At 33.7% G+C, this 24,297-nt stretch overlaps 1 protein-coding gene and 1 long non-coding RNA gene across 2 annotated transcripts; one reads left to right on the top strand and one right to left on the bottom strand.

Annotated features, from left to right (window-relative positions):
• Window positions 1–1,716: 1,716 nt before the first annotated feature.
• LOC7458100 (transcription factor MYB1) lies at window positions 1,717–6,538 on the bottom strand. The gene is made up of 2 exons (XM_002315147.4): window positions 6,091–6,538; window positions 1,717–2,932 (listed from the first exon to the last, which is right to left on the bottom strand). Exons 1-2 carry the CDS (start codon window positions 6,425–6,427, stop codon window positions 2,022–2,024), a joined length of 1,248 nt encoding a protein of 415 aa, XP_002315183.3. The 5' UTR covers window positions 6,428–6,538; the 3' UTR covers window positions 1,717–2,021.
• A 9,714-nt stretch (window positions 6,539–16,252) lies between these two features.
• LOC7458099 (uncharacterized) lies at window positions 16,253–21,401 on the top strand. The gene is made up of 2 exons (XR_002984136.2): window positions 16,253–16,755; window positions 18,684–21,401. It is a non-coding gene; the product is annotated as an uncharacterized LOC7458099 (long non-coding RNA).
• Window positions 21,402–24,297: the final 2,896 nt, after the last annotated feature.

Here is a 24,297-nt window from a genome sequence, read left to right as displayed (position 1 = left end):
GCCCTAAATGCTATTTGTCAGGGTTGAAGCACTTCACTGCCCTTTTCTATAGATGTCATTTGTGTATTGAGAGAAGCAGAGTTGGGCTCGTGTACTTTTTTATCCTTATATTTTCTCTTTTTTTTCCTTGACAACATATAAAGACGTTCTTTTATTTATTTTTTATTTAATTTAATTATTATTTTTTTAATTATTATTTATTTTATTTTTATCTTTTTTAATTGATTTTTATTTTCTTAATATCAAATTTGGTCCTTGTTTTTTAATTTTTTTTGTTTTTGTTTTTCTAATTGATTTTTTTTTCAATTTCATCCTTCAACATTTGATTTCAAATTATTTTTATATCAAATTTAGCCTCATTCCTTTTATCACCATTTCTTTTGTCTTGGATCTTATTTTATTTTGTTTTGTTTTGTTTCTTTCATCCCTTAGCATTTTGTTAATTTAGAATTTTGCTATTTATTTTTTAGAGTTTTCCTTCCATAGGAGTTGTCTCAGACTCATGACTGGGTTACGAATTTTAAAGGTTAGCATGGGTTGACTTTGATATTTTTTAGGTTATATTTAAAATTGATTTTCTTTTCAATTTCTTCCCTTTACATTTGATTTATTGGGAATTGGTCTTTCTATTTTTTTCTTTCACTTTTCTTTCCGTGGAGTTATCCCAATTTTGTATCTGGTCATAGGGTTAACGAGTTGACTTAGGTTTTTTTCCATCATTTTTTTTCAGTTTCATCATTTAACGTCAAGTTGTTTAATAATTGAGCTTCATGTTAATATTCAATTGACTTTCAATGAACTTCATAGTTTTTTTTTAAGTCTCGTTTTTTTTTAGTTTATTTATTATTACTGTATTTTTTTTGTTTGTGTAATTTAAATAACCCAAGCTTATTAAACTTGATCAAGTTAATGACCCGAGTCTTATTTTTTTTAGAAATACTTTCATCACCTTAGTGTATTTTTCATCATTAAAAAAAAAATTGGGCTGCCCATGATGGAGCGCATAACACAATAATAAAAGAAAAGATCCCAACCAATTTTTGAGAGATCCCAACCAATTATTTTAATATATTTTTTAATGAAAAATACTTTGAATCGTAACCAGTACTATATTTTCAAAGACCCTCTAAGAATCAAAGACACGGATGCAGGAAGTTGCGGGTTTACTGTCACACTTTTGTCGATAAAAAGTCTTGATCTGTTCAGGCCCTGTTTGTTTTTACGTTTCAAAAACGCTTTTGAAAAAAATTTTAATTTTTTTTCTTTACTTGAAATTAATATTTTTTTGGTGTTTTCGGATCATTTTGAAGTGCTAATATCAAAAATAATTTTTAAAAAATAAAAAAAATATTATTTTAATATATTTTCAAGTAAAAAATACTTTAAACAATAACTACCACATTATAAAACACACCCATGATATACCAGAACCAATGGAAAACACCTTTCGCATTGTATTATCAAAACGCACACGAAATCTATTGCTAAATTAGGACCCATACACCGCAGCTTATTGAAAGGAATCATGTGGATTTTTCATTCCTGTGACCAGTTACGCAGCCAAAGAGGAGTTATTATCCATCGACTTTGCCTAAAAAACAAAGTCTTGCTTGCACAAGTAATTGTTTTAATGGACTAACGTGTGCCACAGGACGAGGAAGAGAGCAAAGCTTTATGGCCTGTAACTCTAATGGCCATGGACCTAAAGATCACGCATAAGAAAGCATCATGACTGAGAAAGCTTAAGCACGTAATGGCGGATACAATCCAGTTTCATTCTTCTACTACGTCAAGTCTTGAATACATTTTCCAGAAACATATTTGTGGCTGTATAAATAATGACATCATCTCTTCGCCAGGAATGAAGAACCTCCACGTGAAATCATTTCTTAACTTCTATAAAAAGCAAATAATTGATGACAACTGAATTAATTTGACCTATACCATCCTACAATAAAGCAGTGTCGCAGGAGGAAATCAGTAACAGGTTTGGTCTCCATTTCAGCATCCATTGCCAAAGGTCAAGCAGGCATCTGGGTTGATATTGTACCTGCCATTGTGCTCATCAATTTGTTTCTTCCCTCCTCAAAATGCATATGACCATTTCTTAAATTCTGCTCAGACATTCCCATTTGTGAGCCAACAGAAGTCCCTTGAGACATTCTGTAGCTTGCAGCATTGCTAGGTATCCCAGTGCTGCTATTCTCAAGACCACTCTTGATCCATGCAATATTGTTCAAATCTGTAGCAATTGAGATTAATTCTTGACTTGAGAAAGGAGGAGGCTCCTCATATTCAACAAACTCAGGCCCCAACAAGGTGCTTGGAGGATGACCCCCACTTGGCGTTGCACAGCAACCATACCCACATCGTGAAGGAACTATGGGCTCACAATGAACATCTTCAAGGATTTTGCAAGATCCCGAGTCTGGTTTGGGTGTTTGAACCAAACAGCCATGAGTTGGAATTGTTCTTGTAAGCCCAGAACCCAATTTTGGATCGTTGAGGGGATTATAAACTTTAAATGCACTAACACGTGCCACAGGACGAGGAAGGGTGGGATTTCCATTTGGTTCCGATGCAAAATTGACCTCATTTGTTTGAGGAATGTTGTCTGTTTGAGCTTTGTCTTCATGCTGGCTGGGTTGATCGTCCATTGTGACATCTCTTACTTCCAGGGGCAAGGATGAATTGACATCACAAACTGAAAGAGTTTCTTCTGACGATGCCCTTGTTCTTTCATTGCTGCCATCTTCCATCACATCACTGGTTCCTGGTTTCAACCTTACCAGATCTGCCCATCGGCGCCTCAGAGTAGAGTTCCAATGATTCTTGATTGAATTATCAGTTCTACCTGGCAAGAGCCTCGCAATCGCTGCCCATTTGTTTCCATGCTTTGCGTGAGCTGCAATTATAATGCGATCTTCTTCATCTGTACCAATGGCCAGCATATGAAGGTTAAAATTTGCAAATTACACACAAAAGAAAAAAGGAAATCCAAACTTCACATGAATAAGTTACTTCGCAACATGGAGCTCTGCAGTGAGTTATTATTGAGCTTGATTATAAAAACATGAACAAAGAACATCAAGAGTGCCCAAAATGTCATCACGCAGTTATCATCCCACTGACAAAGTTCCTTGGGAGAGCATTCAGAGATTCCTACCATACACTTACACCTGCACCTTTCTAATTGAGCAAGCCTGTAAGCTTCCACCCTTGCGACGAGTTTTGAAAGAAGGACAAGTTGGACAGACCTAAATGTTAGAAATTCAACAATTTTAAGGTGCTCTTTCAAGTCTCTGAGGTTTTAATACGGTTAAACTCAAGTCTTGTTTCTACAACCTACACAATAGTGTTCTTGTGAAGCATACTTTAGTGGGGAATAATTGTACAGAGGGACTAAAGTTTCATTGTGTGGAAAATCTTAGGTACAACTGTACTGATTAGGAACACAACGATTATTGTGCAACCAACACAAAAGTTTAGGGGAATAAGAATAACTTACCATCATTTTAAAAAACTAATAAAAAACTAATCACTTCCAGTTTGGAAAGAGTGTAATTGCAAATGAGAGTTGGGAATTTGCATAATTATCCTTGCATGCATGAAAGCACAATGCAAGAATAGATTAGGTAAAGAAATCTTTCTTCTACCCTAAAGGTTAGCTGAATGTTATTTGTGTTGCCATAGATTAGTATATTCATTCTATCCTTTGAAGTTCAAGTGTCTCACACATGCTGTGAACCTGTGACATCATTGTATAGACACGTCACCTGGGGATCAACTATTGCCCACCAGAAGCGTGTGAACATGCTTGTGCATAGAAGTGTCCTGTGGCGTCAATTCAGATCTAACATGGCTAAACAGCGAATACTAATAAGAAATGTGCTTAGGTAAAATTCTTCTTCAAAATAATCCTGAACTCCTCCAGAAGACTACAATTGATTACCAGGATTATGAACAGTTTCCCCAAGATACAAATTCAAGAATAGATTAGCTAAAGAAATCTTTCTTCTATCCTAAAGGTTAGCTGAATGTTATTTGTGTTATGTTACCATAGATTAGTATATTCATTCTATCCTTTGAAGTTCAAGTGTCTCACACATGCTGTGAACCTGTGACATCATTGTATAGACACGTCACCTGGGGATCAACTATTACCCACCAGATGCGTGCGAACATGATTGTGCATAGAAGTGTCCTGTGGCGTCAATTCAGATCTAACATGGCTAAACAACGAATACTAATAAGAAATGTGCTTAGGTAAAATTCTTCTTCAAAATAATCCTGAACTCCTCCAGAAAACTACAATTGATTACCAGGATTATGAACAGTTTCCCCAAGATACAAATTCAAGAATAGATTAGCTAAAGAAATCTTTCTTCTATACTAAAGGTTAGCTGAATGTTATTTTTGTTATGTTACCATAGATTAGTATATTCATTCTATCCTTTGAAGTTCAAGTGTCTCACACATGCTGTGAACCTGTGACATCATCATATAGACACATCACCTGGGGATCAACTATTGCCCACCAGAAGCATGTGAACGTGCTTGTGCATGGAAGTGTCCTGTGGCGTCAATTTGTATCTAACGTGGCTAAACAGCAAATACTAATAAGAAATGTGCTTAGGTAAAATTCTTCTTCAGAATAATCCTGAACTCCTCCAGAAGACTACAATTGATTGCCAGGATTATGAACAGTTTCCCCAAGATACAAATTCCAGGCTACATCCTGTTTGGTGCTATCTTATCCTACTCCAGCTAAATTCCCGATTTAATACCAAAATGGTAATCCCATAAATTGTTTATCTCCTGACATCCTTAATAAGGAAAAACTTAAGCGCCATGTCAACATGCAGCAAGACTTTGGAATGACAAAATAAAGTATAAGAGAAATTCAATTGTATTCACCAGAACATCCTGTCACATTATGTTACGTTATTCATCTGTAAACTTAACAAATGCAAGTTGTGTAAAACAACATCATCAAGAAATTGGCATCTCCTAGAAATGGGAATACCAAAACTGGAGCTTACTTGAACATGATTATTTAAAATGTTTTGTAATCTCAGACACCTCGATCGACTTAAAAGTATCCCTTTGCTTTTACCATTGAGCCTTTAAATGACTGGACCATTGCGTTCAAATAATTTACACACTGAAATCAGGCATCTTTTGCAGGCCATGAATAACAACAGCTGAGAAGAAGCCACAGAAAACAAAACATCACAACTAGTAGGAAAGCAAAACAATTTTAATTAAAAAGAAAACGGACCATCTTTATAATGATTAGGAGAGCAAGACCATAACCATGCCATCACAACTAGTGATCCATGACAAATTCACACTTCACTTGTACACGACTACACTTTTCTAGTTTATCTATTTGGACGACGTATTGACAAATAAAATGGTAGATAGAACAGATGGGCATAATCAACTACCTATGTAAAGCGTGCTTAGCAGAGTTTACAACAGATTTTGAGTGTTCTAACACCCAATTGCACCCGCCATTGCATCAACCTACATGTCCTCAACTTGATTGCCAAGTCGACAATCATTTAACCTATGATAACCCCCCCCCCCCCCCCCCCCAACCAAGCTTTACCCTCCAAGACCACCACCTTTGAAATCAAACATTAAACTTGAATGCATACAGCCCGATCTCAATGTTCAAAGATATTAGAAACTCAATCTAACAACCCAACAATAAACAAAATATCCATGCTCGGCATCAGGAATTTTCAAATCCACTCTTTCACACAACAACTGCTCTACTGAAACAAGCTTAAAATTTACAAATCAATCATAATGTCAAAACCCCTATAAAGAATTTATCAATCCACGTGAAAAAAAAAACAAATTTAAATGGAAAAAAAATTAAATAAACAATCGAAACAACTGACAAGTTCGAGTACGGTCCAAATTCCCAACATTTAACAAAAGACTAAAAAAAAACTACAATCAACATTAAAAGAAAAAAACAGAAAAATCAACAAGAAGAAAAAAAACCCCGAAACCCATGAAAAAACAAAAAGAGATAAAGGAAACAGTGAATGGAGTTGCTAGATTTTGGAATTATACCAGTGAAAGGTTTGCGCTTGAGGCAAGGATCAAGCTGATTACACCATCTAAGCCTACAAGATTTCCCAGACCTCCCCGGTATTCCTCGTGCTATCAAACTCCAATTCCTCGCTCCAAACTTACTCACTAGTTGACTCAGTACCGCATCTTCCTCTGGTGACCACGGTCCTTTCACTTTACCATTTGTCCCTCCGCTTCCACCACTTCCGCCACCGAGCTCACCTGACTCAGCTCCACCATCTCCACCATCTCCACCTGTCGGCGAATCCATCTGATTCTCTCTCTCCCCTTCTGTTAGTCTCATTGCATCATTGTTGTTTTCAGTTTGATTTTGCATTTTTGCGGTTTCTGTTTTCCTGCGTTTCTCTCTCTAGAAAAAACAAGGTTCCTTCTTTTTGTTGTGAAATACCGACCTGCCTAACTGCAAAACGTGAACAGTAAACATTGGGGCTGATGTTTCGGATTCCTTTTTTCCGGTTATGGACAAGGGTTTCCTTCGAATTACTGATATGTCCCTCTAAAACGTCGACGTGTCGACCTTTTAGAGCAGATAAAGTGGCGCCGTTTGGAATTTTCTGTTCTGTAGTGTTTTGACTTTCGTTGACTTGTAGCAGTTGGGTGGAGTAATGGGATGGAAGTGGACCCGGGAGTGATCAGTCTAGTTACGTGTCTGCCCTTCTACTTTTGATGGACTCGCTGGAGTATAAGCCAGGTTTTATGTGTAAAAAAGTGAATGGTAATGGTGATTTTGGTGAGACCAGATTCTGTTATATGGTAGGCCTAAGGAACCGCCTTGACAATTTGGAGAGTTTTTGAAAAATTAGAAAGCAGAAGGTCTGTGACGACTTTGCCCTTATCTTCCGCTTGATAAGGTAGGTGCTCAAATGGACTTTGGAATGGCCCAGGGTTTCCACGTGTTGTATTGTTTATATTGGGCTTTAGAGTTTGAGCTATAAGTTTGAGCCTATAACATTCTTCTTTCTCCCTCTTTTTCTGGCTGGCAAGGAAAATGGAAGGTTTAGTTTTATATATATATATATATATATATATATAAGTTTCGGATTGAAATAGATCAATGGAGGTAGCCTTTCTTTCTCGTCTCTAGGAATTAAAAAGAGCTAATTGATATACGGGAAACACTATAGCTGCAGAGAATTTTATGTTGTTAACTGTAATGGTTCTTTTTTCTTTTCACCAAAAAAAAACTTTATATTGAATTATAAGAGTATTAAATTTTTTTTACATAGCCTATTTATTATTTTCAAATTATACAGGAAAAAATGAGTCTTTTTTTTATATTGAATACACAATAAAATGACTAAAATATCATTGAAATAATAAAATTTAAATTTTTGTATTTTCATATAGTTTTTTTGTTGTTGTAATTTAAGCTAGGGTAATTTGGTATTTTAAAAAACATATAAGAATAATAATAAGCAATTAAAATGCACATAATATGATGAAAATATCCTTAGTAAAGAAATTTAAGCTCAGAAGATATCTTAAATATCTTTATCTCATATATTAATTTTTTACTGGCCAAGAAATATATAAAAGTCAATTTATTTTTCATGTCATTTATATTTATTTTATTTTATTCTTTCATGTAAAAATAAAATAAAAATAATACATGGGGCAATTTAATTGGTATTTTTTCTTCATATTCCCATTTGCTAAGGTTTAATCGATTGTGAAATGCTGAGTAATATGCTTTTGAATTCAAAATTCTTCATCTTTACATGAGTGACCATCTTATCATGGTTAGCTTAAATTCTCAGACATCAAGCTGTGGAAGTCTCTTTCATTTTGAAGGGAAAGAATTACAAAAAATTGACGTGTAAAAACTACTTACCAAGTTTTATTCTTTCCGTTAGATTGCATTCCCATGTTTCATTATTAATTAATTAATGGAAGATGCTCAGATTATTAACCAACTGCCTAAATTAGAAACTTTTGTAAGAATACATGCCAACAACAAAAGAAATGCTGACACTATTCATGAAAGTTTTCTGTGGTCACGACATGAGCTAGCTATCGCATCTACTTTGTCGTGAACAATTAATATACATATGGTACTGGCATAGAAAATCCATTTTCACCTATATATATATATATATATATATATATATATATATATATATATATATATTCTTACAAAAGTATATAATAGAGAGAGAGAGAGAGAACGTTGCAAGATATCAATTACTGAGGTTTTGAATTGCAAAAAAAAAAAAAAATGAAAAATTTAATCTGAACTCAAGTAATACTGACCCGAACATGTAGGGTTTATATATATATAATAGTTATTTAACATAATGAATAAAATATAAATATTATTAAATCTGATTTAAATTCAATTCAAACTTAAATCGTAAATATATATTTGTATTATATAGATATATATGAAGAATAATTATATTTTTTTTAATCAAATATAAAATATAAATATCTTTGTATTAACATAACACACACACACACACACACACACACACACACACACACACACACACATATATATATATACACTTATAATTTGTTGAATACTAAATAATATTTGAATAATGAAAACTTATATGAATACTCTAAAGAAACATGATAAATATATAAAATATAAATATATAAATTTCTTACTCAATATATACGAATAGAAAATGAATATATATAGAAATAACCGACTGTAAATGCCATGGTAGTTTGAGCAGATTTTGGAATGAAAATTAGAGAAACGGCCAGTTCTATTTAGTTGCCAGGGAACTTTGGAATGAAATTAAGGAGATCAGCAACAAGTCGATATCACATTTAAAAACAGTTCGAGCTGGATAATATTAATAGACAACGAAACTAATTAAAATCAACTAGCCATGAAAACCAAGTATAATTACAAGAGTAAAGGAAAAGAATCGTGGATGGCGTTTTTTTTCTTCAGCTTAGGCAAAAACATAAAAGAAAAAAGGATGAAGACAGTACTCATGGCTTTTCAAGGATTGATGGAAGTGTAATAGCAATCGAATGGCTTCAGCTGCAGGCTGGGTGGCACATGCCATGTTACTACAACAACAACTTTGCTTCATCTGGTACGGTGTGTGTATAATAATTAGTAAGTTCACGAGAATATATATATATATAATTACCAAAAATGTGTGGCTAGACTGATTGCATCGATCGATCATCTTCATTTTGAAAGAGGTAAATTATTTTGGAGCAGCTGGTTGGATATCACCCAGGCACTTAAAATTTTGATCTACAAATGACTTATGTAACAACATGGGATTATTAGTTCCATGCATGGTTTAATTTTTTTTACCTATTATTTAATTACATTTACGAGTTAAAAGTTAACCCAGGCAATATTGTCACGCCATGGTGATATATATAAAAAAATCTTATTTGACTGGATGCTTTATTTTCACTCTAAAATTCTTTGTTCATCTTTGCACGTACAGACCTCATGCGGCATGGAAGAAAATATATCTTGTTAAAGATGAAGCAACAAGATCAAAAGGCAAAGAGGGTTTGCTTTGGCTAAACCAGGCAATAGAGAGAAGAAGGAACGGCAAACAGTAACAAAAAGAGATGTGCATGCTCTCCAACCAACCAAAGTGCATGGACCGAGTTCTCTCTGCGGAAATTGCAAACCCAACAGGACCACGCATATACACCCAAGATGAAGTCCATCAAAGCGCCAATTATCGCCTTTTATGGAAGGAAATGAATGCCCCTCCAGTGCTTGTATGACGGCAGAATGGGGTCTGGCATTTATGTGATATTCGATCTCCGAGGTGACTCAGATTTGCACATTGTTAATAGTACTAATTAATCTCAAGGCATGAGAAAACCTGAAATCAATGACAAGGGTTTGAGATTCACAAATCTATCCTCCTCAAGCCTCCCACCTATGCTAATTCTTGCGGGTTCCGCTCATCATAATACCGATCATCTGATTGGATCTACGTGCGTAACAATTTTTCAAGTGCGGTAGTTAGATACGAGAGCTAGAATATTTCATATAGGATATGAGTGGAGAGAGCGAGGTGCCTACATAATCTAATAGTTTAACGTTTTGGGTTCAAAACAAGCAATGTTTATCCATATATATGAATTCGGTCAAGTTTTCTTAGAAAAATCAATACAAGCAGTGTCCATCTATTAGTTGAAGTCAGCTGCACTTGCTAACCCACTACAAATTTCTCAAACCCACAAATCATTTGGATTATAGAGAACACGAACTGAAAAAATGTCAATGGCAGCTTGTGCCCCCAAACAAATTACTGATATTATACATCCATGAAAAAGCTTTTCGATAACAAGTCACCTTCAAAGATCGAAAGTCTTGTTGGCAACCAAACAAATCTCAGGTAGCCGAGACAGCCCATGTCCTACTTCTAATGCACACCTGACTAGAAGCTATGAAAGCCGCTCCAAACAAATTAGGAGTAGGACATAGAGCGGTAGGGTAATAGTGTGTCCTTGGCACTGGGTGAATTGTCCTTCTCCTTTTAGGTGAGACGCTCCTAATTGGATCGGATCCATGTGACATTGAAAATTCTCTAGTGCTAGCTAGAGAGGTGCCGATCATTCTGATCATTATAATACATGGTGATATTTTAGGGTTTCATGACTCTACGTATGAGTTTGTTTGCTGGTGAAAAATAGTTTATTTTTAAAAAATGATTTTTATAAAAAATTTATTCTTGTAAAGTAAATTATTTCTTGATGTTTGGTAGTGCTATAGAAAATAAATTGGAAAAAACTTCATAGTATTTGACTATATCATAAAAAAAATAAGTTAAAAATTATTGATGTTTTAATTTATTTTTTTATGTTTATTAAAAGAATAGAAACCAAATCTGATAGATAAAATAGTTAAAGGATGATGAAATTGAAAAAAAAATTTAATTTTATAAATTATTTTAAATAAAATAAATAACAAAAAAAATAAAGATTTGATAGATAACAAAATTCAATTAAGAAAAAGATAAGAGAAAACCAAATAACAATAAAAAAATAAGGACTAAAGTTAATATAAAAATAAAATTAAATCAAATTCTGATTAAGGGATGAAATTAAAAAAAAATCAAAAAACAAATATTGTAATAAAAAATTAAGGATTAAATTTGATATAATCAACAAATAACAAGATATTTTTGAATTTTTCTCAACTTCTAGAAAGTGTTTTTCACTCGATATAAAATAAAAATATTTTTCTAGAAATCAAGTCAATTTTTTCTAGAAATCAAGTCAATTTTTTCTTTCACTAGAAAATGTTTTTTATTGATTAATTCTTTAATGTTAAACAAATACAGAAAAATTTAAAAACTTATATTTTACAAATTACTTTTAATAAAACAAACGAGCTTGAGTTAAAACTATTTTACGGTAGAAATGCCACCATCACCACCAAGAAAATCTAATTTCATAAGGCTACCAAATTTTATGTTAATTTCATGAAGAAATCATGGATCGAACATTTTAAGGCCACATATATCTAAACTTTTATGATGTCACATGTATATCATGTTGGGGATTCCGGCTCCCCCATGCGCGGACCGGGGGTGTACTGATATTTTCTCATAGGAGGGATAAAGCACACTGACACAATATTTTACGTGGTTCGGCAAAACCGCCTACATCCACGGGAGAGAGTCCATATTATTTAGAGATAGAGAAAGGATTACAACACAATACATGGAGGAGGAGGATCACTTCACTCAAACTCAACTCCCAGCTCTCTTGCTGCACTTGCAGCTGCTGCAATGGCAGCAAGGCTGCTGCCATTGCAGCTCTCCACTTTCTCTCTATACTCTTCACATTCTCACCACTCTCATCTCTCTTGCATTTTGCTCTCTCACGGTGCCCTTTTATAGGCAACAATGGTGCTGCTCCACTTGTTCTTTTGTCAACAAAGGTGGCTGCCAACTCCAGCTCTTCTTCAACGAAGGTGGCTGCCAACTCCTCTTCTTCTTCAACAATGGTGGCTGCCAATAGTCAATGGTTGGTGCTGTCCATTTGCTGCACATGCAATGGCAACAACCCAACAATCACCCCCTTTGCCATTCATGTGGGGCAACTATCCTCTTGCTTCTTCAGCACAGGCTTCTTCAACCCAACATATCATGTCTATGTCTATATTACCACAGAAGTTTTTCAGAATTTATCCTTTTAAAATTAGAGGCCGCATAGAAATTTCTTTCCCTACCTAGCTTAGCTACAATATGAATTACTGCAATATTAATGCTAGCTTAATCTACCAATGTAGATCTGGTCCCCAAAATTAGCTAACTAGTCGCTAGACTGCTAAAGCCTAAAGTTATCGCACCCATCTACACTTCAAAGTTGAAACCATTGCTTTCGGTTCAAAACACCAGGAAGATAAGGGTGTGGTCATTGCAGGTTAAAAAGTTTGAGTACTCGTAGACTAGCATGGAAATGAAACACGACGGAGAAGCTAGCTATGACAGTATATCATTTATACGCAGATATTTAGTTACCTACCTCCATGATTATTTAGTTTTGTCCACAGCTAAATATTGATTCAAGAAAAGAGAAGAATGATGCCAGCAGCTGTGGTCCAACGGCGCCTTGAAGCATCGATCCGATGAAGAAATATTGTAGTCGTAACTAGAGTTTAACCAATGTAGGACCTCGAATTCGAAATGATAATTTCGAAATGATACAAAAGCTATAAACCAAAAATTCTGAAAACGGGAAAGATAATGATAAAAAAGTACAATTCACCATGCATCAACAAAGTTTATAACTGTATACATGTGACTACTCCACCAGAGGGATAGTATAAAACCTGGTGAAATTATAGATAATAAACTTGACTTCTTCCAACTAGCTTATTCCGATGAACAAAAAAACAAGATATTTACTCGGTTAAATCTAGTTAATTTGACATATTAATTTGAAATTCGATTAACCCGGTTATAATCATGTATAGTCAATACCAATTTTTTTTTTTAAAAAATAATAAGATGATTTGATTTTAATAAAAAAAGTAATTACTCTAAATTATTGAATAACAAAACCACCCTTACCTTTTCTAAATCATATCACAATCGGAGTCAGACGTACGTCAATGGCTGAAATACTGGGGGACAATAGTGTTAGCACGAGTACCCACTGACCTGAAAAGTCCATCGTAACACTGATCAGGCGTATGGAAGTTGGCACAAAGTGAAACCCATGTGAGGAAGATTATGATATGTGCCTATATAGGCAGCATTTTGGCAGGGTTCTTCCAAGGTCCTTATGCTCTACCAGATGGGTAGCAAGGACTGGGTGGATATAAAATGTATGTCCTGCAAAGAAGAGACATTTGTTCTCAGAGGTGAACCCCTTGTGATGGATACAGACCAAGATGCAACCAAAACCTATACTCTCAAATCACCATATCAGACAGTATCAGCAAACCACTTTTACCCCACTATAATGGATGCGCGAGTAAAAATATGTGGTGGGTGGGGTCTGTACAGCACCATAGAAAGCCTGCACTGTGCTTGTGGCCCATTTATGCTTCATGAGTGTGGACAATATCTAGCACCATACATCAAAATCTAAAGGGGTCAACTGAGGAATTTTGCGGTGGCCCTTGTATCCAATGGCTAATATGGCTTGTTGAGATGCCATGATGTTGTAGCAGAACGCTAGCTAGCTACCATCTTTTTCCTAATTTCAAAATTTTAATTTCTAGTGTTGGTATATGGCAGGAAAGGAGAATATTATTGGAATTTCAGTTCTGCATTTACATGCACAAATGGATGGAAGAAATCATCGGCATTGAACTATATTCTCTCACTTTCTAGTTACAAACAAACAAGAAATGATCAGCTTGGAAAAAAGATGGCGTGTAGGAATTAAGGAAGAAGGGAGACATTTTTTTATTATTACAAGGAAGAAGAGAGACCAAGGCCCGTTGATGAAAAGCGTTTTTTAAAATTTAATTTTTTTCTATTTCTAATTAATTTTTATGAAAATCGACCTGGGCTTCCGAAACTAATCTGATAGCTTTCATAGAATCAAAATTGCATAGCATCTTTCTGCAACTCCTGTCCCAAGCAAGACAATTACTTGATTAATTGCTTTATATTTATTTGATTTTGTATGTTCGTGAACAAAAAAACTGAAATTTACTTGGAAATATTGGAAAATTTTAAAATTTTAAAATATAGCGGCCAAAATGAAATGTTGCGGGACATACAAGGGTTAGAAAATAGTTTAATCAAACAATATTGTTCCTTCCTGTATTTCCACAAATCTTCCCATCCCATCTCAATAGGATTTAAATCTTGTAAGTTACATAATTCCATCGAACCATGGATGTCTCAAGATTTGTGTACATATATAGCCATACTAACATTGCATATGATGCTTTTAATATCCGTAATAATTTTTTATAACTGTTCTAATATTTTAAATGTTCTCTGATAAACATATCGTTCCCACTAGAAGAAAAAAAAAAGAGACATGACGTGAGAAACTTGACATGTTGAAAGCCAATGATTTTTGCTATATGAAAACCAAAATAAATCGTGGAGTATAGAGATGTGAATAATGATAGACAATGGCCTATGGCACCCCCACAATTGTGATTCATCATACACGTTTTCGAAACATGAAATTTCTCTCCCCGTCGATCTATCACTTACCAACTTAATTATTGGGTTTTTTTGGTGTGCATTATAGTCATGATATTGGAAGCTCCTCTTTTCAGTGATTGTCCACCCCTTGACTTCTCACCGAAAGTCATCATTGTTCCAGCGTTTTATTACAAATTTAATTGTGCCTAAGAAGGCCATTATATGGTGAAATGTAATGTGTTGTGGGATTAACAAGCTCAATCAAGTCATGAAATTATAGCGTCTGCCTTTTGAAATCACCTTTAGTATTTAAATGTATTGGCTTACATTCATCCGGAACTATTTGCATCCAACTGCTCTAAATGCCAATAGATAATGTTTGTGTGAATATTCAACTAATATTAGAATCTTTTTATTGAAGAAAAACTGTAATTAATGAGAAATATATAGTGCTGTTTTCAAAGGGATGGAGTTGAACAACCCAATGACTATAAAAGACTCGAGATTTTCAACAATTCACTCTAAGGTTACAGGTTAAGATTCTAAGAAGGATGGAGGATGGTTACTCTAGCTCATTCTGCGTAGCCCTGAGTCTATTCGATCTCGTGTGTTTGTGTGTATACTGAAAAACCAGAGGTAATTAATCAATGCAATTTCATTATTGAAATTGTGAAGGAGACGGTAACTGTATAATTAATCATATTTAAAGTTAATAGTGTGATTTAATTGAGTCTTGATTCAATGTTTAGCGGAAAAAGTTTTTTTTATTATTAAAAAAAGGTATAACATTATCAGTTAAAAAAAAACAACTTAAAACTCACTCAACCTTTTACGTGGAAGTAATTTTCATCACAAAAATAACCAACACCAACCTCCCATACGCTATTTTTGTTTGATTCTTCATTTGATCGATGCTGGTGTCCTAGATGTGTGTGTGTGTGTCATAAGACTCAAGATCACTGACCAGTTTGGTTCCGAGTTTACAGTTAATTACGATTACCCTTGAATGAACAGACCTACATGTAGATGCCGAGAAATGAGCAAAATACACTCTTTTTCTATGGATAATCGGATATATACGATCTGGGAAGCTGAGTGATACCTTATTAATTTATTAGTGAAGCGAGAAATTATTGAATTGGTCAGACCAAATTACTGATCGTGTCACGTGTTCTATACTTCTATCTTTGACCCCGCCGATATGAAACTAAATCCTACAGCTAGCTTGTTATGCTTTGGATCCACTAATAATAATTTTCAGTCAATCATATGGTCATATCATTGACCTATATATGTAAGCATCTATACAATTGGACCACTTAATGGAGACAATAAATATATTTATATTGCAAAAAAAAAGGGTCGACATAAATATTTGGACAAGTAATGGGAAATTGGGAATGTATTCCTTGTGAAAGAAGCATAAAAAAGGTTGGTGTAAGAAAGGGAACATGGATTGGACCACAAACCTTGATAAAATAAGCAAACAGCTGAATAAATATTGCCACCCAACTTGTTGGGGTATTTCTCAGAAGAGGTGGATCATGACCCACTACTGGTAAAACCTTTCCTCTGTGTGTGGTTTAATTTGTAAGAAAATGGGGTCTACAAGTAAATAAATATCTTTTTAAAACATCTCCTGATGATTTGCTAAATCTAAAGAAACAAATAAATCAAAAGTAAAATAGCATTTGAAGCTGGAGAAAAAAGGAAAGAAAATAAAATATAATTAGTCATTGTTAGAGCACTTGCTCTCTTTTATATTGAAGGCTCAAGGCTTCCCTCAAACCACTTTCCTCCATGATACAAGTATAGAAGGAGAGAGAGAGAGAGAGAGACTTCTACGGAGGAGTTTCCATGTTTCTACTGCAACTAGAGGAGGCATCCAAAGGGATCGCATTGATCCCGAGTGTCCCTGGCCATAATTTTGGATCATGCTATCCCTTTGGATTCCTCCTTTGGTGGCTTCTATAGCATTAACGGGTTTCAGTGGCGATGCTCCACACTCCCTTCTCGTGCATCATCAACACCAGCAACTTCAACATGGCTCGAGAAAGAGAATTCTATAATACCAACAGATCAAGTAAGTCATAGTTATATGCTTGTGTGCGTGTCTGTGTCTGATTTCTCTTTTAAAACCAAGTACAACCGAGTAGCAGCTTCTCCTTGTTCCCTTAGTCTTCCTTTGGCTGGAACATGCATGTTTCATTGATATTGGAAGTTTGCATGACTCTGAATATATGGTTTATACTATTAACAAATCAATTTTCCTCTCATATTATTTGTAGAAGAGACTTTTTCAAAATTGTATTTTGTGACTAACTCTCTACTCTATCCGATCGATCTCTTAATTATATCTTCTTCTTTCTTTTAATTTTTATTTTCAAGCCCCGTTTGGTTAATCCAATTCAATATCAAACTCATTATTTAAGATTCTAAATGAATCTTTGCAATCCAAAACCGAAACTCGGCATGAAGTCATTGGATCTGAACTTAAAAAGGCTACATACAACTTGCTCCTAAGAAATAAATGGACATTGGCTCCAAGAAAATCTCCAAGAGAGGTGCGTATATATCTTGTTGTTATTGTTGCTTACAGTTGTCCTGAATGTGATTTGCTAATTTTATTAAATACACATCTACTCCTTTAAGATATATGGCAAACCTGAAATCAAGGATATTGGATATTTATTCCTTCTTTCAAAAACATGTGAGACAATAAATTTATATGGGTGTTGAGGAAGATGTCCGCACCGGATCTTTAATAGATCTTTTGTTGTTTTCAAGCAATGTAAGTGAAGTCTTAGGTGTCAAATGAGTTCATAGTTCGATTAGTAATCACATTCCCCTCCTCTCAGAAAGTATGAGGTTCTAACCTCTCCTTTGTAACGAAGGGATGAGGTTTTTTGCCGGAGCTTCTGCACAATCACGAGCTGACTCCTCCTTATTTTTCGCTGAAAGAATTTAAACCAACTTCGGAAATTCTTGGTGAAGGGAAAATTGCTCTTGCAGCTAATTTACATGCATATGTACATTCTGTCTCTTACAAACTACAAGCTTTGATTCTTTTCATTATACATCGTCATCAACGTGATAACCAAGTGGAAGCTAGCTATTCGCAACTATTGCAAATAAAACAGTGCCCCTTGTATTGAAGATGATATAATTAATTTCTACCCATATAAATGCTTTGGCAAGAATTTATCCCATTTCCTTACGCTTCCAACAAATTGATTTCACCTTTTCAAAGGTTTGACCCTTTTCTTCCGATTAACGCTAACAATTAACTGCAGGTTTGTAATAGTTTCTGGCTTAACCTAACTCCTATTGACATTAATTACTTGCCTAAACCATCTCTAAAAAGCTATGAAACATGGGTTAAAGGTCCTAAACCACTCGATCTATGGTATGGTGGTATGCCATGTGGCCCTGGATCAAGGTCCAAATCACATGGTTTGAGGACTTTAATTAGAATCCAAGGCAGTGGAAGATGATATTAAAGGACTTCTTTTTACCACTTTGGGCCTCAAATTGAGTGTCCCAAAGGCAAAGGAATCATACACATGTGATGAGACCTTAAAAAAGTCCTTTATACTTGCCCTAATTTTTGAAATAAAGGGTCTTTATGTGATCCCTCTTAGCACATGACACCAACATTCTAGTAATGTCTTACCATTTGATCCCTTTTGTCACATGGCCCCAACACCTTTCTGCATTAGGTTCCCATTTTTTCTCTAACACCAAGCATTTATGCGTCTCTCGCGCATTCAAGCATCAATACAAGGATAACTTTAAAATAGAACCGCCACCACTAACACATGTAACTGAGCTTTTCTAGATATGGTTATCCTTTCCTTTTTCCATAAACGTTCACGTTAGTATAGCTAGTGTTGCATATTCTGATACCTACTGGTATCAAATATTTGTTGATTAGATGTTTGTAAATAAGTGCTCAAGGTTTATCCTTTTTTATTGAGGTTAATTATTTTGATTCTTCTCCTTTATGAATAGGAACCGCACTGTTGAGCTGTTGTTTCAGGGTATGATTGGGATTGTTATCGCTTGTAATATTAATGTTCTTTCCTTCGGCTGAGCCTGAGCAAATTATATCATGACTACATAATTTTTTTAAAACCCTGAACCGCTTTGCTAAACGCCAATCACTTGATAACTGTAGAAGTGGTTTGAAACTGCTTTTTTTTTTTTTAATATTCAAGTATATTAATTAAAAGATGGTCATTTAGAAGATGTCCTATGAAAAGTTAAATAACCGTTTACAAGAAAATAAAATGTTTATGTTACAAATTATGAAATAGAAAGAAACATAATAGGAAAACAATAATTAAATTAATGATATGTATTTGTCCACACCTGAATATCATTTGCACTACCAATAAAATCGTTACACGTACAATTAAAATTAGATTTATTATACTTTATTCAAACTGATAATTTATACAAAATCAGAAAGAGACTGAAATTCTAATCTAGTTATACATTGTTAAAAATAAAATCGTGTTAAAAATAAAATTATTTTTTATGAGTCAAACACTCAATGCTATGTCCAAAAAAAAAAGAATCCAAATCCGAGTTCAAAATCGATCATTGATAAATCAATAAATCTAGAGTCTATCTAGAATACTCCCCATCGTTATAAGAATTTTGCTCATAATTGCTAAGTGTTAAAGCAATAGAATAACAAATGATCCAAAATCTTCTGTTCCACCGCACAAAATAAATATTTGGATTACTCTATTGATAATAACTGATGTCTGAAAAGAAAATCACATAGAAAGTTAATTTTTGACTGCCAGCAACATAATTGAGGAAATCTTACTATATAGTAATTAAGATATGTTTCCAACTTTCCATCATAATATATCGTTATATAAAGACAAGCATATCAGGCTAAAGCATCACTATAGATTATTGCTCCTATATATAGTGATAAAAGAGGTTTCCAGTAATTAGAAATTTAGTAAAAATAGTTGGTGGAAGAGCAATTGAATCAACATATACATAAATTCAAGTGATTAATTTTTTTTTGGGGGGGGTATACATTAAAAATTAATTGTCAGTGTTGGAAGAAAGGGAGAGTTAGATTTAAAATACATCATAATAAAAGGTTAATCTTACCATCACAACAAAGATGAGGGATAGCTTTGGAGTACACCTCTTACAAAAGATGCAAACAAATGTAATTTTTAATATTTGTTAAGAATTAGACCTATTACTAATGAACTAAAGACCAACTGGCTATATATATATAGGATATTTATTTTTTAATAAAAATTATATAATAAGTTACAATTAATGTTATAATCATTCAAATGGTGCATTAGCAGCAAGTTATTTTTATGTTAATTTTTTAATTCATTAGAATAAGAAAAAAAAAAAACAAGATTTCAGAAGTTTCCCGAATCTATGAGAAAGTTTAGCCTAATTAACACTTTGAGTTGTGTAATTGATTGGCAGTGGGGTCGTGATTTTTGAAATGATGATTTTCAACTTAACAATGAAAGAGTCAAATTCTTCAATCAAATGAATATGAAGTGGAAACAATACAAGAAGAGGGGGTCCTAGGGCTCGGAAGTCATAATTTTTCGGACACACGAATGTACAAAATGTCTTCGAACGTGAAATATGTAACCCAAATGTCACCCTCTTGGACTACATAAATTTTATGAAGGACATGTGTAACTTCCGAAAGAAAAACCCTAGGTGTGATTTTTTTTCTAAGCCCTCGAGGAATTGGATGCTCCTTGCCTGGGGACCCAAACCCTTTTGACTTCCCTTCAAAACTAGCGCTCCCTAACCCTCTCCTTTACTCGCACTGTGTATAACTTAATTTGTAGCCATGAATCAGGATAATATCGATTTGATTGAGATATGTTATATATAAAGTCGGTGAGCTCAAACCATTACCCGTTCTTTATGTGCTCTTCTTTTTTCTAGTCGAGATTGATTGATCATGGAAGGATATTGTCGCTGGTAATCATAAGACACTAGCTTTGTTAAATATATATACACGATTAACCCAATTTAAAACACTCTAATTATCAATTAATTAATATTCCCTTGTAGATCAACCACACTTTGTTTACACCTTTAAAAAATCCATTAAATCACGTTCTAATACTTATATAAATGCCTTTCTATATATTATCAATCGATCCACCAGTAAATAGCACACATCCCTTTGGGTCCTAACCCTGGGAGGTTTCTAGCTAATTACATTGTGTCCATATATCAATGCAGCAATGAGCAAGAATTATTAAATAACATGACAATTTGCTCAAGCAGAGTTGCTAATTATACTATATTGGATGCTGTATTGAAAATAGGGCTGGGCCAGCCAAAGATGTTGGAGACTGCGTGTAACATGTGTAACCCCAATGTTTTGGTGGGTTGCACCTTGGTTAATTGGTGCTAAGAATCCAACGATGTAACTGTAAACTGGCTAGCTGAAACACAATCTTGATAGAATCCTCTACACCATCATGCTGTATTTGACTAAATTGCTACACTATGTATCTACCGCTATTAAGCACTAGTGATGATTTTGTGGGAGCAAGTCCAAGGTCAGGGAAATAGGAGCCCCACCTCACTTGACGTCATTTTGCCTCCAAATTTATATAGATTCAGATTCTATGAACTCTAGAATTCTAGGAATTTTCCTTGTACAATCCCCCAACCTTTTGTTGCGATAATATATGATGTTTTCATTCCTATTTTTCGCTGCTTCTGATTTTTATTGCATTTTAGTGCTTATTTATAGATGGTACCTTCTGTTGAGCTCCAAGTGGATGCAGATCATCAGGCACTCTAATGGATGCATACACCTATCACCCATTCATAACTAGAAACAAAATCGCAATTTTAATAATTGGTTTTTATTAGAACATAATCAGAACAAGCACCGGCAATGAGGGTTAGTGCATGGATATCTCATATCTCACTGTGGCTGTGTAAGAAACGAGTGTCTGTGGATTGGCCAAGTCTGCTTGGCTTGTAGCATTGAAATTGCATGACAGAAAGGCAAAGCTCAATATAAGAGCCTCGATCTCTCTTAAAAGGACATATCAATTAGCCTCAGAAGTTCTCCATTTTTCTTAAAGTTATTCATCATAAGTTTGTTGTGTCTATGAAGTTAAATGTTCACCATGTTAATCTCCATTAAATTACAAAGGAAAATCCTAATGTAATCTAAGAAATTGAAAATCCAAGAATCAAGATCTCTTATTAAGTTTGTGCTAACCCAATAAGTGTTCCTCTACATGAAAAATATGAGATCATGGTAAATATTAGTGGTATGCTTTTCTTACGAAAGAAACCAAGATTTATAGAACAGTACCGACCGAGAACAAGCAAAGGGCACTGATGAGAACAGGCAATTCCTGGACAGAGAAAACAAAGCTTCAGTGGGCTGGATTTAAGGGTTCTTCGACCTTTCTGTACGGTTAATAAAAACTGTGAAATTTAGCGATATCCATAGTTACAAACTGCAACATGATCGATAATTAAGCGTATTCGATATTTCCAGTGGCAATCAGACATGATATTGATGGAAGAGTACACTGAAGAAGTAGTCCTACTATTGTAATTTCTTTGTTATTTCTCTTTCTTTAATAAGAAAGAAATTCTGACTGATTTTTAATAACACCAATGCCACTTAAGTTTACAGCATGTTGGTTGCATCAATGGTTAAGCATGCAGTATTATTATTAATTAAATAAAAGAAATTAAAAGGGATATGACTTTTACTGTAATTTTTAATGTAGCTTTGGCATTGCAACATTAAAATTATTATTTTGCATTTCTTATAAAAAAAAATTGGCCCAGGTAAAAAGGTAATTTTATTGTTTTTTGCATAGTAAACTTACTAAAATGCCTCAAAATATTGCACCAGTGGACAGGGGCTTTTTGACATTTTATTTTTAAAAAAATCATAGTAAAATCTATATTACTCTTGAATTCAAATTATTTTTAACTTGAGTTTGGGAGTTTTTTGATCTTTTCATTTTGATTTTTTTTATTATCGAGTTTGATCAGGAGTAATTTGATATTTTAGTAAATATAAAATATTATTTAATATTAAAAAATTGATGGCGCATATAGTATAAAGAGGCGTGCGTGAATACGTCCGCTCTCTTCAAATAACATGTACAACGTTGTCCGACAATCAAATGCCAACTTCCATGTTGCGTGTGACTAATGAATCTCCAGCTTTGTGCCAACAACCTTTCTTCTTCTTTTTTCTCTTTTCTTCTTGATTTTCATGTCTGTCCCTTCATATTTTCAAAATAACTCTTCATTTATTTTTCTTTCAAATTTGGTATTTGTTTGTTTTATTGCTAGTTGTTTTATTTTAAATAATTCATAGAATTAAAAAAAAATTTAATTTCATTATCTTTTGATTTTTCTTACCTGTCGAATTTGGTTTTTAATTATTTTTTTATTTTTTATTTTTTATTTTTTAATTATATTTGTTTTTCAATTACATCGCTTAATATTTTATTTTTATATCAAATTAAATACTTATTTTTTTAATTATTGTTTGTTTTGTTTTGTATTATTTTTTACTAAAACATTGTTTTCAATTGCTGCCCTTAGTATTTTATTGATTTAGATTTTGTTAGTCAAAAATTTGGACCCGGATTATAATTTTGAAAAATTAGTTTAGGTTAACTTAAATTGTTTTTAGATCTTTTTTACAGTTGGTTTTTTTTATTCTATCATGAGATTATTTTAATCTCATATGTGAGATTATTTTAATCTCATATGTCAAGTCATGAGTTTAATGGATTAACCCAAATTAATTTAGATTAATTTTATTTTATTTTATTTATTTATTTATTATTTATTATTAAATTAAGTTATTAAATTCAGTAAAATTAATAACCCGACTCTTTTATTTTTCTTGCTTCCTTTTAAGCATAGTACATATTTATTTTTTTCGTGAAAAGTTTTTTAATCCATCATGTGGCATAGCACGAGTCACCAGTTAATGGCATTTACCGACCGGCGGCATTTCTGTCTGCCGTATTTACCCGTGAGGCCATGAGGATGTTAGAGGATGAGAGCATCTTATTTTCCAGGCGTGTCAAAACATTACACGGCACTCCATTTCACGAGGGAACAAGAGGAAGGCTGGTTCTACAACGGTAACAAGGCAATCCTTTCTTTTTAAATATTGTTGTTATTCATGACATTTGTTATTTAATTTGTTAAGAATACATAATTAAATTGGTTAAACAAGTAGTTAGTATCGAGTATGAGATACGTTAATGAAAAGTTGTCCACGTGTATTTTAAGTATTGATTATTTATCTAAATAATTAGTTAATTTATACAAAGATGAAAATGATTTTTTATAACAAAAATATAAATACAATAAGAAAAAATAAATAAAAACATGTTAGTTAAAAATAAATAATAACAAAGGAAATATTAATATACTAACACCATTGAAATCATAGTTTTGAAGTTTTGAAACCCGACCTGGTCATCGACCCGGTCCAGTGATCGGGTCACGGGTCAGATGGGTTGACCCGGGTCAACCCAAAAAAATATTTTTAATTCATTCTTATATAATTATAATATTTTTTCTATATTTTTTTAATTCA

Source organism: Populus trichocarpa, chromosome 10, assembly GCF_000002775.5.
Source record: "Populus trichocarpa isolate Nisqually-1 chromosome 10, P.trichocarpa_v4.1, whole genome shotgun sequence".
NCBI lineage: Eukaryota > Viridiplantae > Streptophyta > Magnoliopsida > Malpighiales > Salicaceae > Populus > Populus trichocarpa.
Note: the sequence above shows the minus strand (reverse complement) of the source record. Positions and strands in the feature narration are given on the sequence as shown.

Coding starts and splice junctions, on each gene's coding strand:
- LOC7458100 (XM_002315147.4), bottom strand. CDS start 6,427: ATGCAAAATCAAACTGAAAACAACAATGATGCAATGAGACTAACAGAA. Junction 2,933..6,090: donor CAAGCGCAAACCTTTCACTG/GTATAATTCCAA, acceptor CCATTGGTACAG/ATGAAGAAGATCGCATTATA.